Source organism: Macadamia integrifolia, chromosome 9 (genome assembly GCF_013358625.1).
Source record: "Macadamia integrifolia cultivar HAES 741 chromosome 9, SCU_Mint_v3, whole genome shotgun sequence".
Lineage (NCBI taxonomy): Eukaryota > Viridiplantae > Streptophyta > Magnoliopsida > Proteales > Proteaceae > Macadamia > Macadamia integrifolia.
Window position 1 is genome coordinate 28,954,046 of NC_056565.1, and position 16,068 is coordinate 28,970,113.

Below are 16,068 nucleotides of genomic sequence, written 5' to 3' on the forward strand. Positions count from 1 at the left end.
AAATTGGGGAATTCTCAAGTGATTGTAAGAAAAACAAGACAATTGGGAATCACTACCACCACCATTTGGATTGATAATCAAAATAAGATTGACATGTTGGAGGGAGATAAGAATCACAATCTTACTTCAAGAATGTCGAGAAACTGTTTTGACTACTCGACCATGAGGTTGCAATATTCGTATAAACCTCATATATCATGATATTCAATCTGATGTGATGTGAGCATCGGTTTGGATATCAATTTTATTGGTACATCAGTGGGGAGTGCAAGCCATTTGGATTCACCACTAGTGCTTGCTTGAGATAGTGAGGTGGATTCCTAGTTTCGCGTCCGATGCTTTGTTTCTAGTTACTCTTGGAGAGTATTGTCGGGTAAAGCCATGATGAGCTGAGTCTGTTTGTTGTTTTGATTGGCTCTTAAAGGGCTTGTACATTTTTTTATAAATTTCCTTTGCCCCTTTTTGTGAAGAAATTTGATATTGCCTAGACTTCTCAAATAAATAAATAAATAAATAAATAAATAAAACCACGAAATTAATTGCAAAACATATAAATAAAGGAAATAAATACATCACGTCTTGCATTTGAAGTTCTCATGTCTTTGTTTCACATAATACTGCTTAATACTTTAAATTGACTTTTAAGGCCGTTTAAATCTACCGAACCCCCCCAACCCCCACCTTTGAAATTTAATTTTTACTAACAATTTTAATGCGTTTTTAAATACAAAAAAATTCATAATGGTCTGATAATAAAACCATAGCTAAATAATGACATGGACAATATGTCAACAAAATTTAAATATCAATAGATAACGCAATATGGCAAAAAAAATTGTGTGGTTGCTAAAATAGTTTGCACCATAGGTGGATATTTTATTTTCTAGTAAATTTCATACAAACTATACTTTTTTAAGAAATACCAGTCACCACATTACCAAGGAAAGTTCTGATTGATCTGGTTCAATCTGGTTTTGATGGCCAAAAAGTGATTTTTGTTTAAAAAGAAAAAATATGAGAAGAAGATTTTAAAATTGGAAAATCAAAGGTCACAGGATCTGGTCGTTCTGTAAGAAATTACAAATCCCATGGCATTACAAAGTAAATAGGAAAAAATGGCTGCTTTTCTATTTCAGGTCCTCTATTTTTTTACATGAATTGATTATATGCCTTCAGCCAAATATGGCATTACATCAGGACTACAAATGTACATAATGGACAAAAGAGGGGTAAGCTCAATGATCAGACTTCTTGACTAACTGAGAAAGGTTAACTGGCCTCCATTTCAAGCATGACTGGTAAGTTCCCTTGTTACTCTGGATTTCACATCAAAGTCAATCATGATGATCAGTAATTGTGAGATGAATTCAAGCATCACAGCTGAGAATGCAAAAATGTGTGAATACATAAAAACAAACATATGGCAGCATTACAAATCATATTTTGATCTTCTAATTGCACAGTGGAAACCAGAGATTAGAGTTTCAAATTCTTGAAATGGATGGGAAAAAGAAAGATTAGATAAGAGATATCTTGCCTTCCCAATCGAGTAAGTTCAGGCTCTGCCAACAGCAAGTCTTGCAACGGTTTTTTATTTATATCCCTGTGACAGGATTGATAAAAATCATGTCAATTTCAGCAGCAGAATCATAAATTTTACACAGACCTTTACAGAAGAAAAAAGATGTACTACAAAAATATAACTGGGTTTCACTCTAATAGTACATTACGTGACATGCATTTTCAACAAAATATAGGCCATTAGTTGAACCGACAACAGCTAAAAAACGCAACAGCATTTGCTATCAATTTCCACTTGTATGGCTGTGTGGGGGGGGGGGGGGGGGAAGAAACATCAACCAAACCCCGATTCCTATCACTAGTACTTTTTGCCATTGTAACAGAACGATAATTAAATCAAAAGATAAGACCTGCATTCTGAAAATGAAGCACATACCTATAATCAATTGAAAGCAACCTATGGTGAAGTGTGTAATTGGCACCAACATAAGTAACAACCAAGCTACCAGCATCTGGGTGGGGCCAACACCGAGAAGTAGGAAACCTTAGAATGAAAGTTCCTGGCCCTTGGAGCCCCCTAGGACCTCTTAGTGAAGATTCTGCCTCATCCTGTGTAATCAAACCTTCTATCCACTTGGGCGATGTAGACATCCACATGGCATTTATACTATCTGTCGATAACAAGAAAGCTACTGGGTATAACCAGTGCCACATCTTCTCAAAATTTTCTAGTGTCATATAGTCTCGGCATCCCGCAATTCTCTTAAGAAGCTCCAAGTCCTTGACACATAGAACAAAGAGAACTCATCAGGCTATCAAGATATTCGCCACAAAAATCGAATGCAATAATTGCTCAGCAAACTCCTCTCTTCACACCTACCAAGTTCAACTGGCTTGGCTAAGCTTCACAAATAATTTTCCTGGCCCTCATTAGATTCCCAAGTTCCTGATGCAGTGACTGACCCAATTCAACAGTAACAAGGTCAAGCCATGGTATTTTTCAGGGATTTGACCATATGAACTTAGGTTTATATTCCCATAAGATGAAATCACCAGGTTATCTCATCCTACTCAATGTTTTCCCATGGCCAGGAAAATCAATTTCAAAACACGAGTTCTTCATCCTTCTATAAAGTCACTAATTTTGATTGTTCTAATACAAATACAAGTTACCTGTTCTGTTAGACACCTAGTTCTGCAGCGAGAGATCCTCATGAACTGCTCTTCAATCTCTAAAATTGCATTATCCCAAAGAATCTGGAGGCTATTTTGTGAGATTGAGTTCCACACTTGTGCTCCTTCTTGTACCAATTGTTTTGCAATTAAGATTTGGAACCTGAGAACTCAAATTGGTCATCCTGAATGGTCAACTAAGTAATGACGAGGAATATACTACGAAGCTCGGAATAGACAACTATTACCAAGCAAGGAATATCAGTGCACATTGAGCAAAAAGCAAGAGGCCTCCATCAACCATTTGGCGGAGGCAAAATAAGAAGTCTCCATGCCAACTTGATGCAGGTGATGATAAAAACCAGCCAATCATTTGATTTCTTCCCACATTTTTCTTTCTTCTTATTTATTTATTGTGATGGGGGGTGGGGGGAGGGGTGGGTTTTGGAGTATTTGATGTATTCAATAAGCAATAAGTTGTAATTTATATAGCATGGATGGTTAAAAATGTTTAGTCAGGTCCCACTATTTTTCAAAAGCAATAAAATGGGAAAAAAATGTCTCATAACATCAAGCAATCTATTCCAGGTGTATGCATTGGATGTTAGCCTTCTCCTCTTCTGAATGGTGCTAGGATGATTGTCAAAAGGGCCGAAGGAGGGTCATTTCTTGATTTATTCTTTTGCAAATGCTTATAAAAAATTTCATTTCTATACAACATCCCCCTTCCATTAAGTTTGGCATAACTGCCCTCTCATGTAACATCTTGTACATACTCCCTGTCCCTTTTAAAGTACTTTGAGCTAGCAGAAAAATTATCTCGTACTATATTTTACTTTAATCCAAGGCCAACCAAGTCATCCCAGGCTGAGTTAGGGTTGGGCAGATTGTACTTGGGTTCATTTTGGAAGGAGCTATGGTTTGAATCTTTAGTTCCTGAGAATGAAGATGGTCAGGCCCCAATAAGTCCAAGTTGCACCCAGCTTCTATTGGGGTTCCATTTTAACTGGTACAGCACATCACAAGTATCAAATTTTTAAAACCATTACCTATGGTGAAAACACCCTGTGTACAGAGAAACCTGCTGTGCGAAGTCTCCCATCTCCTGGTCAGTGGCAGATGTGACGATCTCCTTGAGCAGTAAAGCCCGCTCGTTTATGCTTCCTAGGCAGTACTTAAACACTGTCAAATCTGATATTGGATTTTTTGATATTGTCACCTTCTTGAAAGCAGAAATTCTTGCTTGAACACTTTCGGAATCAGATGGGGTATTGTCTGTTCCTTCAGGGTTTTCATGTTTCTCCTCCAAACTTATCCCAAAAGCATTCTCACCCTGTGTTTAGTGGTGAACAAGAAAGATTAGAATTTTAACATACAAATGAAGATATAATTTTTCTTTAAAAAAAAAAAAACATGTCACAAGGCAAAAAGCTATGATGAGCTATTTAGACCAACAGATGCATGAGGTGTCAATATCATGGTCCCTAAACATTTTAAATAAAATTAAGAACCAATATGGAAAATTTGGATGAAAATTACTCCCAGGTTAAAATAAATGTGTTCTATACTCCTATCAATGATTTATGAGGTAATCGCAGTGGATTTTATTCCAACAAATACTAACAAATAACTCATTACATGAAAATTTAAAATAAGTCTGAAAGAAAGTGGGCCCCAAAACTCCTTAATTTGTATCCGCAAACCTTTAAAAGTGAAATAGAGGCTCAAAGAATTAAAAACCATTCATAGTTTAAAACAAACAACAAGGTGTTTGATTAGACAAGTTACAAGAATGGGGCAACCAAGATCTTTTAAATATCTAGGATCACGTATAGTCGATCCTAGTCCTTTCCTCTTCCCCCCCCCCTTAGGGGTTTGTATATATTTTCTTCTCCTTTGGTAATGAATTATTTTATTCAACAAAAAAAAAAAAAAAAAAAAAAAAAAAGATCTTTCAAAAAATATCAAGACACACCCCTTTTTCTATTAATATGGGAAGTGCATGCACTTCAACATGAGGAAAACACCTCAATAATTTTAAGCCTCTAACGCTGTGCCATGAGGTTCCTGGTTGAGCCTTGTCTCAAGGGGTTATCAAGGCATAAGCCTCATATACCTTTTCAAACATCGCTCAAAATATGTTTACCAAAGTGTCAATGGAGCATGTTAGCACACGCAGTAGTTTGATTACTGTTAGCGCATTAGAAAAAGGAACCCAAGGTTCATGCTGTATCAAGATCAGATTCTACCAACAGTAAGATACACATAGCCTTTTGTTGAAGACATGACGCCACATCATTGACGGCCAGCAGCTAATAGAACTCCCAGGTGAAAAAATAAACTGCTTCCGATGACATCACCATTAAGCAGTTCATAGTATATATTTATGTTCCTCTAAATGGTATTTCAAGATTTTGCAATAGAAAAGAATGGACAGAAAATGTAAATACCTGATTGGTGGTGAAGACATTTGAGTTGTATACAGGCTCTAAAATGGGGTCAGCCTGGACCCTCACAGATGATTTTTCAGGTCCTGCCTTTACGCGTTTTGGAGAAGGTGCGAACTTAGGATCGCGTATAGTTGATACTGGAAAAAAACCATCACCAACATTGTGTTGATTTTCTGGGGATCCATCATCCAAACCCAAGGATTGAGGCGCATCAAGTAGATGGGCTGAAGAAATTGACTTCTTTAACTGCAGAGAGGACGTCCGGGTATTACGGTTCCTTGAGATACATCGGATTGGGCGGGAGTAAGCCTCAAAGAAAGGATATCTTCCAGATTTTGGTGAATCAAACCGTATACGGAACAGCCTATTGTCACATTTTGATGAAAGCTGAAACAGAGTTTTAAGTAATTCAAGAAAAAATAATAATACTAATAAATCCCAGAACAAATGGCAACAGAACTTGGTAATGTTCTATACAAAGACTTTTTTCTTTGGATGATTTACCATACAAAGACTTTATTCCTATACGACTAGGAAATCATAAACATTTTCCAACTTTTCATTTTATAGCAGTACAGAAGGGTTGATTTGGGCATGTGATGTCATAATCAAAATGGGTACAAGCACACCTTTAAGAAATGGACCAGGCCACACGGTTGAACTGGATCCAACCAGAACCAGACAATTTTTTGTTAGGTTTAACCCTGCATCAAACAAGCTGGTTTTGGCATTTTTCCATGTACTGTGGAAAAAAAATATCTGGTCTGATTTGGGAAAAATCCCAAAATTTAACGGGGAGAGTCAGAGCACACAGCGTAGTTTCCAATTTTGACTTCCATTACTTACTTGAAATCTCTTAATTTTGATTATTGAAAAATTCTCCTTAATTTGGAAAACATGACCAAAAGAGAATCTCTGTTAAAATAATGGCATTAACTTGGTTTTTTTTTTTTAATAATTTTTTAGAATAAGATCCTACGTTAAAAATTGCGACTTTTTTTATCCAAATACAAAAGAAAATATTATAATATCTCCTAAAATAAGGGAGGGTGCCAACTTACAATTGTTGGAATCAGATTTGAAGGAACCAAAAGTATAAAAGAAATGTATTAGTTTTTGAGACCCGAATTTCGAAATTCAAAAGGGCCTAATCTCTCCTTTAGCTTCAAACTAGGGATTCCACACCAAACATGGTTTCATTTAGAGATTACTTGTTTCTATTATCACACACTCTCTATACCTTATTTCGTCCAATTTTCCCCCTTCTTTCTCTTTTTGCACTCTCTTCACTCTTCACTTCATATTAGAAGAGGGCTCAAATTTGATTTCCCTCTAAAATGGATCAACAGTTAGAATTCTGGTTTTAAAATATTTTCTTGATTTCCCAACTTTAATTCTTTTTCAATTCGTTTTTTATATGCATGTTCATACAGTTAAACCCAGACACAACCAAAATCCAGTCTCTTATTGGATTCAAATCCCAGTGTGATTTTCTAAACTATGATTCAAACTGTTTGGATGAACCTGACCTACTGGGAAATGCAATTTTTCCTCAGTGGAATGATTGGGCTCTTTGCCAAAAGATCATAACTGGATGTCCACAAAAGAAAAGAATACTTTGGACTCGCCACCAGTTCACAACACTAGGACAATTCTGACTGCTAGCATAAAATTTGCCTATTAAACTGTAATTGTGATCATGTCCATAGACAAAGGCTGTAACTGCATTGTGAGCATGTGCTTGCCTACACAAAAAAACAGATAGGTAGCACAGGAACATATCAACAACTTCACGGCTCCATTACAAAGTTAATGATAATAAGTCTGGCTTGAGAGCCAAGAACACTAGCATCATCCAAGAAGAACCAACTCCAGTGGGTGCCAAGAGAGGAATATTCCTCTCTAGATAATCTAACAAAAAGTAAGGAGGGGAGAAGTCATATATGCAGGGTCCAATCCACAACAGGAGTAGTTCAAATAGACTCAAGGTCCAGTGAATTCTATATATTCTCCTCAATTCAACATTTTTAATAAATCCAGTATTCAGTTAAAAAAATTAAATCAAGGAGGACAAGCAGGTTAATGTAATAAACCTAAGGTACCATTGAGTAGATAGCAAGGATAGTCTCCTTTGCCAAGTCAAGTGATTGGATATGTGTAACAAAGGAGACCTCTGAACTCAACCAATTCTTGCATGTGCACCATGCATACTAACAAGATGTTCCTAGAGCATCGTAGCAGTATACCGAGATACCTTAGACATTCCCATGAATGCAAGTGCAGTAGGTGCCATAATCTATGTCTCCTTATATATGTAAGCACCTGAGATATCTTGAGCTTGAAGGAGGCACGGCCATGCAATAGTTTACTTGGTCTATCATAAGAGGCATACTCGATTCCATCATAGCTTGTCAAAAGGGGAGCTTCTGAATCTCTGGGCTTTTCAACAGGTGCTCCATTGTCAGCATATAAAAGTGAAGCAACAACCTGGAGTATGAACAGAGTCCTTGTAAACAGTAGAGCAATTTGGGAAGAACTAGTACACAATGCATCTAAATGTTGAAGATACCAAATCAGGGTGTACAAACCTCCATTTCTTTGTTCATTGGATGCCCAAAGGCATCCAGTAAAACAACATCCAGAGAGAAATTCCTGCGGCAAGATGCCTGTGATTTGGTGAATTATAAGTACAGGGCAATTGAAAAGGAATAAATTAATTGAAATATAACAGCACATTAAAAAAACAAGGATAAGGATTTTTCTCTAAATTAGACTACCAAAACAACCTATGATACAAAGGGCCAATAACACTAATTTATTGAATGTATATAGGAAGCATAATCTTGATCAAGGACCATAGTGAAGGCCATAGACCACAAATAAAAACCAGTACTTTGAATTATTTTTAATGGTGAAATATATTCTACATAAAATATAATGTCTTCTATGAAATTAGTTCAAAAACCCTTTTTATTCAATTTGTGGCATGTATGATCCTCATGCAAAGTCTCACTTCATGTCATCAATTCTTTCAGAAAATTATCTAGAATGAGGCGAAAGTATAGAAAAAGAAGAGATGGGCACATACATTGATGAGCATTCATTAAGAGAAAAAAAAGGCTTTGAATGCAATTTTGGTTGAAAAGCCCAAGGAAGAGACGCAGGGATGTGAAATCCGCTTTAGAATAAGAGAGAAGAGTTACAATCCTCAGTGTGCACTTGTGTCTTTGTTTTCTATTTAGCCTTTTTTCATTCATTTCTCTCAATTTCTATATTAGAGACCGAGTTTGATGGGGACATCAAAGTGTACAGGCGCAAGAAGAAGAAGAAGCAGCCATCTTTGTGGCTGGAAGAATAGAAAGAAGAAGAAGAAAAGGGAGGAAGAAGGAAAGCTCGATCCAGCCATTCCAACGCTGGATCGAGTCCCTTTCTCTTTCCAGATTTTAGTAGATCTTGTGGGCCCCATTAGTTATTAGTTTAGTAGTTTATTTGTAGTATATTCTTTTCCTTGTTAATCTTTCAATTAATTAGGAAACTACTTTATTGGTTGATTAGTTTTTAGAAAGTCTTTATTTACTAGTCAATTAACTCTTTTTATTTTTAGTAACTAGATTGATATTTATGTAATGGCTTAGGCCACGGTTGAGGTAATGAATGTTAATTGGAAAAAAGGCCAAGAGCAAACCCCCAAACCCCTCACGGTTCTCTCTCTCTCTCTCGTTTTCTCACTTTTCTCTCTCGCCTCTTCCCTCTCTTACTCTCTCGGCTCTCTTCTCTCTGCTTTCTTGTCTCGCCTTCCTCTCTTTCTTTTCAGTCTTATTTCTTTTTTTCTGCTGCTGTTTTGTTACTACTGACCTCACCCATCGATGCTCACTGCTGCTGCAACATATTACCGCCGTTACAAAACTGCTGCTGCTTCACCTGCTACCTTTACCTCACTGCTGCTGCTACATATTACTGCCGTTACAATACTGCTGCTGCTGCAAACTGCTGCCTTTACCTCACTGCTGCTGCTACATACTGCTGCCGTTACAATACTGCTGCTGCACACTGCTGCCATTACCTCATTGATGTTGCTATACACTGCTGCCATTACATCACTGCTGCTACTACTCTTGGTTGTTGTTTACCCTCCGTTGGTGCTGCTATCTCTACAATCGGCTGGATGTATCTTAATCAACGAAAAGTGGACTACAACCTCTTTATTTTGGAGGACCTTGATCTCTTCTTCTCTCCTCAGATCTGAATAGCAGTATGGTAAAGCATTAAACTAAACCCTCCCCACCTCCATTAATCCCTATTATATATTGCAGCCCATTGACGTTGAAGCCTGCCTTTGCCCTTTGTTTATGCCTATTTTATCGATTGTTTGCATATCTAATTTGAGTGTCTAGATGGATTTGTGCTAAACCTAATATTCGAGTGTCGTTTGTTCCCTTCCCCATGTCCCCATTTGAAACTTGAGTAAGAATTTATGTGTTTTTCCGTCTAGATTATTATTGCTTTTGGCTACTTTGTTTATTAGCCTCGTTTTATCTTGCATGCTTAATCGTGTTTGCTGAGATTCTTTGGTCCTATCTACCTAAGCCCCTTGAGTTAACCCTACCTAGCTAGTTAATCTTGTAGGAGACCTAGTCACCTAGGAACCCCTCTACATCATCTTGGTATCAGAGCATGGTTTTGTCTAGGTTGAGGGTAATTAAGTACTGTTGTCCCTTGTTTACATGTCTTATCTTTTGAGGTCTAGTCTCCGTCACCGTTTGTCCGTGGTCGAGTCTGAGCTAAGAGAGCGATACCATAGATTAGAGGACACCCTTTTCTTTCTTAAGTTGGCGAGACTAAATAGCATTGGACGTTATTCCCTCCAAAAGCATATACTCGAGAGGGAGATTTCTGACCTCAAGATTGAAAGGGCTAACTGCTTATCTCAATTGGAGATCCTGAGTAGACCTTGAGTCTTTGGTGGCAACCTTACCTTTGGCTGCCCATCTCCTTATGTCCACTCGTAGTGGTAGAGCATACAAGGATATGTCTGCCCCTCCTAGCACCGCCACCCAATCAGAGCAACTGGCTGAATTCATAAAAGCCGTTCAAACCATACAGGAAACACAAGCTATCCATCTCCAAGCCCTTACCGATAAGTTGGCTGCTCTCGAGACAAGTGCCCAAAACCCTGATGGACGACAAGGCCGTAACATAACTGGTACTGAACCTAGGGGCAGAGGCCCTAACCCTGAGGAAGTACACGAAAATAACCAAACTGACGGTTATGACCAGATAGGGGATAACTTCCAAGGCCTAAGGCGTGGTAGGGATCAGGTTAGGGGTCGAGGCCCACCGCCAAGACACCAAACCCAATATGGAGATGATGAGGGCTATGAGCACCATGATAGGGGCTTTGATGTCAGACGGATGATTAAGGTAGACGCCCCTACCTACGATGGTCAGATTGATACTAGGATCCTTCTGGATTGGATCAAACAGATGGATAGGTACTTCGATTTCTATGATACGCCAGAGGAAGTCCGCTACCGGTTTACTAAGTTCAAGCTTATTGGAGCTACCCAGGACTTCTGGACAGACCTAGAGTACCAGGAGGACCACCTAGGATTTGAGCCAATCACCACTTGGGTAGAGATGCAAGAGCGGCTCAAGAGGGAATTTTTGCCCATCACTTATAGGCTCCAGTTGTTGAATGAAATGAATACCCTGAAGCAAGGGAAGTTGACTGTGACCGAGTACATGAGCAAGTTCAATGAATTAAAAATTAGAAGCCATATTCGGCAGGATGTTAAGCAGACACTATCCAGATTCCTTACCGGGCTCAACTCCGAAATTCAATCTCATATGGCACCCCACCTAGTGCGAGACGTTCCAGAAGCCTTCAGGATAGCCCTTGAGGTAGAATCTTCCATGAGAACTTATTCTCAGAGGAAGAACTTCCAAGCTGGGGAGTCCCAATTTAGAAAACCACCCTAAGGCTCAACTGGATTCCCAAAACCCCCTACTGCACCACAGCATCAATTTGATAACAAGGGTAAAGGAATTTTGGGAGAAGCGCCCAAGAGTAGTGGGCGACAACAGTGCTTCAAGTGTCGCGGGTTTGGTCACTTCTCCAGAGCGTATCCCAATAGGAATCTTTATGTAGGAGAGCAGACCCCTGAGGAAAGTGACCAAGAGGGTTTTCAAGACTGTGAGTATGAAGACCATAGGCCAGATGAGACCATATCTGATGAGGACACCAAGGAGGCCGGTGACCTCAAGCTCGGCATTGTGCGTTGCATGGTCTCACAACCTAAGAATAGTGACGATTGGCGACGAACTAATATTTTCATCACCTACACATGTCATCAGGGCAAGAACTGCCGCGTCGCCATAAACAGCGGGAGTTGCATAAATGTGGTCGCCAAGAGCGTTGTTGCTCGAATGGGCCTCAAACCTGAACCCCACCCCAAGCCTTACAAGGTTGCCTGGGTTGATCAGTCCATTCCCGTAAATCTGAGGTGTCTAGTTCCCCTACACTCTACATGATATGAGGATCGAGTGTGGTGTGATGTCCTAGAGATGGATGTTGCCCACATCATTCTAGGTAGGCCCTAGTTATATGACCGGGATGTCACCAATTATGGGAAGTCTAACACCTATGTCTTTGAGTTCAAAGGGAAGAAGATCAGACTGACACCCAGTCCCCCTAGGGAAGTTAGGGTTCCAGAACACAAGGGAAGTACATCCAAACACGCCCCCACCAAAACACTCAACATTTTAAATCAACAACAATTTGAAGGAGAGTGTCACGAGTCAGGGGTGATTTATGCTCTAGTTGCCGTACAGAGTAATACCGATAGGTCACGCTTATTCACTGAGGCTCCTAGAGAAGTGCAACCCTTGTTGAGGAAATTCGAGAGGCTATTCCCTGAGGAACTACCAGATGAGTTACCGCCTATGCGTGACATCTAGCACGCTATTGACTTGGTTCCAGGATCCTCTCTCCCGAACTTACCCCATTACCGAATGAATCCCAAAGAACACGCCAAACTCAAACGGCAAGTGGATGAACTGTTGCAAAAGGGATTCATTAAGGAAAGCCTTAGCCCGTGTGCTGTACCTGCCTTGCTCACGCCAAAGAAAGATGGCACCTGGCGTATGTGTGTTGATAGTAGGGCCATCAATAAGATCACCATCAAGTATAGGTTCCCTATCCCTAGGCTTGATGACATGTTGGATATGATGGCCAACTCTTCGATCTTTTCGAAGATTGATCTCAAGAGCGAGTACCACCAGATTAGGGTCAGGCCAGGAGATGAGTGACAACCTTTAAGACGAAGGATGGCCTCTTTGAGTGGCTAGTCATGCCTTTTGGCTTGTCAAATGCACCTAGCACTTTCATGAGGGTAATGAATCAAGTGCTTCAATCATTCATTGGCAAGTTCCTTGTGGTTTACTTTGATGACATCCTCATCTATAGTAAGACACCGTCTTCCCACTTGGATCACTTACAAAAGGTTTTTCATGTGCTCTCACAAGAGAAACTCTTTGTCAACCTCAAGAAGTGCACCTTCATGAGTGATCAAGTCATCTTCCTGGGATTTGTTGTGTCAGCTCAGGGAGTATCTGCTGACCTTGAGAAGGTGAGCACGATTGTAGAGTGGCCTGAGCCAACTAACATTCATGAGGTAAGAAGCTTCCATGGTTTACCCACTTTCTATAGAAGGTTCATCTACCGGTTTAGTTCCATTATGTCTCCTATCACCGATTGCATGAAAAAGGAGCTTCAATGGACTAAGAGTGCTACGAAAGCCTTTAATGAGATTAAAAAGCTTATAACTGAAGCTCCAGTCCTGCGCCTTCCAGATTTCTCTAAGGTCTTCGAAGTTAACTGTGATGCATCTGGTATTGGGATAGGTGGTGTCCTAGGACAAGAGGGCCACCCTGTTGCCTATTTTAGTGAGAAGCTTAATGAAGCTAGGCAACGATATTCTACATACGACAAGGAATTCTATACGGTTGTCCAATCATTGCGTTATTGGCGACATTACCTTTTACCACAAGAATTCGTACTATTCTCTGACCACCAAGCTCTGAGGTACCTTAGTGCCCAAAAGAAACTCAATCAGAGGCATGCCAAGTGGGTTGAGTTTCTCCAAGAGTACACTTTTGTACTCAAGCACAGGCCTGGTGTTGAGAATACTGCTGCAGATGCACTGAGCCGGGTGAACATGTTCCTCAGTCGCACCAATGCTAGGAGTCGGGCTAGTGTGCTACTCGAAGCAATGAGTGTAGAGGTTGTAGGGTTCGAGCGAGTCAAGGACCAATACCCCACCTGTCCTGATTTTAATGAGCCGTTCACTTCCTTGAGTGAAGGCAACCCAGTCAACCGCTCGGACTATCTACTTAGGGAGGGCTTTCTTTTTAAAGGAAGCAAGTTGTGCATTCCCAGGACTTCACTCCGAGATTTCCTGATCTGGGAATTGCATGCTGGGGGAGTCGCTGGCCACTTCAGTCGCGATAAGACCATCACCCTCGTTGAGGACCGATTCTTTTGGCCAGGACTGAAGAGGGATGTTGCTAGAGTTGTGGGTCAGTGCAGGACATGCCAGACCGCCAAACAACAAAAGCAAAACACGGGTTTGTACACTCCCCTACCCGTTCCCCACTCCCCTTGGCAGGACCTTAGCATGGACTTTCGTGCTTGGTTTACCAAGAACTTCGAGAGGCCATGATTCTGTTTATGTGGTTGTTGACCGCTTCTCCGAAGATGGCCCATTTTATCCCATGCTCTAAGACCGGAATGCATCCATAGTAGCCAAACTTTTCTTTAATGAGGTTGTCAAGTACCATGGGTTACCCCTCACCATAGTGTCCGATAGGGATGTTAAGTTCACTAGTCATTTTTGGAGGACCCTATAGCAGATGATGGGAACAAAACTCCGTTTCTCCTCAGCTTTCCACCCTCAGACCGATGGCCAAACCGAGGTTGTCAATAGGAGCTTAGGGAATTTATTGTGTTGCCTCATAGGAGAACACCTTACCAGTTGGGATCGAGTCCTTAGCCAGGCCGAGTTTGCATATAATAGTTCTAAGAACCGTACCACTGGTCTGTCCCCCTTTGAGATCTGTTCAGGATACCAGCCTCGGGCACCCATAGACCTTATCCCAGTCGTGTCTAGTTCTAGGACCTCCCAGCCAGCCGAATCTTTTGCTCAGCATATACATGATTTGCATGCAGGTATAAGGAGACAGATAGCACTGAGCAATGAGCAATACAAATCGAAGGCAGATGTGCACAGGAGGCTACAAGAGTTTCAAGAGGGTGATATGTTGATGGTAAGAATCAAGCCGCAACGTTTTGTTAGGGGAAAAGCGAGCAAGCTACATGCTCGTGGCACAGGTCCGTTCAAGTTACTCAGGAGGATAGGTGCCAATGCGTATGTTCTTGATCTGCCAGCTAGCATGGAGATCAGTAATATTTTCAATGTTGAAGACCTAGTCCCATACCTTGGTACCTCTACCTTTACCTCTTTTTATCCTGATGACCTTGAAGACTTCCCTTTCAACATTGATGAGACTTCTGAGCCAAGCCAACCACTTCCCCCCACCTCGTTACCACCTGTGCCTAAGGTCACGAGAAGAACTCAAGAAGTTGAGGAAATCCTTGATGAGAGGATTGTGTCCACATACACTGGAGGTTCTAGAGAGTTCTTGGTCAAGTGGCATGGACGTCCGGAAATTGACAATACCTGGATCACAATGCAAGAAGTCCAACAACTCAACCCAGAGCTACTTGAGTATTACATGAGCTTTAATTCACCGGAGGTGAATTCTTCCAAGCCGGGGAGAGTTGATGAGGACATCAAGACGTATAGCCGAAGGACGAAGAAGACCCAACCTTCTTTGTGGTTGGGGGATTAGGAGGAAGAAAAAAAGAAAGAAAAGGAAGGCTCGGCCCAGCCTTCCCAGCGCTGGATCGAGTCCTCTCCTTCCTTTCTTTGCCAAGATTGTGTGGCCCCCACTAAATTTGATATGTAATTTTAATTCCTAGGATTTTGCCAAGATTGTGTGGCCCCCACCAAATCTGATATGTTAGTAGTTTTATTTCCTAGGATTTTGTTTATTTAGGTCATTGAGTTAAGTAGGAAACTAAATAACATTCCTATTTGTTTTTTTTAGGAAGCTTCTTTATTTCTGAGATTATGTTCCTAGATTAGCCTTTTTCCTTTTAGTAATTATCCTATTATTTATGTAAGGCCATTGGCCACAATGAGAATTAATGAATGAAGAATATTGAAGGCAAAACAGCCCCCAAACCCCCCCCCACGATTTCTCTTTCTCTCCCCTCTCCCTCTTCTCATCTCTCTCTTGGTCTCCCTCTGTTTCACGCCTCCTCTCTCTCTCACGGCTCTCTCTCTCTCATCCTCTGTCTCTCGGTTACTGCTCCTGTTGTATCCACTATTCGTGAGCTGTTGAAAGCTCCATCGGCAACAACAAGGATCACTACACAGCAAGCTGGATTTTCTTCATCAACCAAGGTTGGACTGCAACTCTTTATTTTGGAGGACTTCGACTTCTTCTTTACTCCTCAGACCAGGACAGTAACAAGGTAACTAATTAAACTAAACCCCTCCCACCTCCATATATCCCTGTTACATGTTGTAGCCCATTAACATTGAAACCAACCTATGCCTTTTTGCTTATGTCTATTTTTACTTATTGTTTTAAAACGTTTCGTCACTGTTATGTTTCCAAAACCTTTGCTGATTTTTCTATTTTAGTTGGCTGCTAGAGGACATTGATTGTTTGCATATCCTATTTGGTGTTTGGATTGATTTGTGCTGAACCTAACATTCGTATGACGTTTGTTCCCTTCCCCATGTCCCCACTTGAAGCTTAAGTAAGAGTTTATGTGTTTTTCCGCCTAGATTATTAT

At 40.6% G+C, this 16,068-nt stretch overlaps 1 protein-coding gene across 1 annotated transcript in view; it reads right to left on the reverse strand.

Moving 5' to 3' along the window:
- Positions 1–1,013: 1,013 nt before the first annotated feature.
- Positions 1,014–16,068, reverse strand: part of LOC122090068 (SH2 domain-containing protein A-like) — a 20,694-nt gene continuing 5,639 nt past the window's right edge. Inside the window, exons 5-12 of the mRNA XM_042659904.1 lie at positions 7,733–7,810; positions 7,467–7,631; positions 5,145–5,531; positions 3,744–4,027; positions 2,695–2,857; positions 1,958–2,301; positions 1,538–1,603; positions 1,014–1,316 (exon numbers count right to left, since the gene is read on the reverse strand). Coding sequence (XP_042515838.1) covers positions 1,286–1,316; positions 1,538–1,603; positions 1,958–2,301; positions 2,695–2,857; positions 3,744–4,027; positions 5,145–5,531; positions 7,467–7,631; positions 7,733–7,810 — 1,518 coding nt within the window. The 3' untranslated portion in view covers positions 1,014–1,285. The remainder of the gene's footprint in view (positions 1,317–1,537; positions 1,604–1,957; positions 2,302–2,694; positions 2,858–3,743; positions 4,028–5,144; positions 5,532–7,466; positions 7,632–7,732; positions 7,811–16,068) is intronic.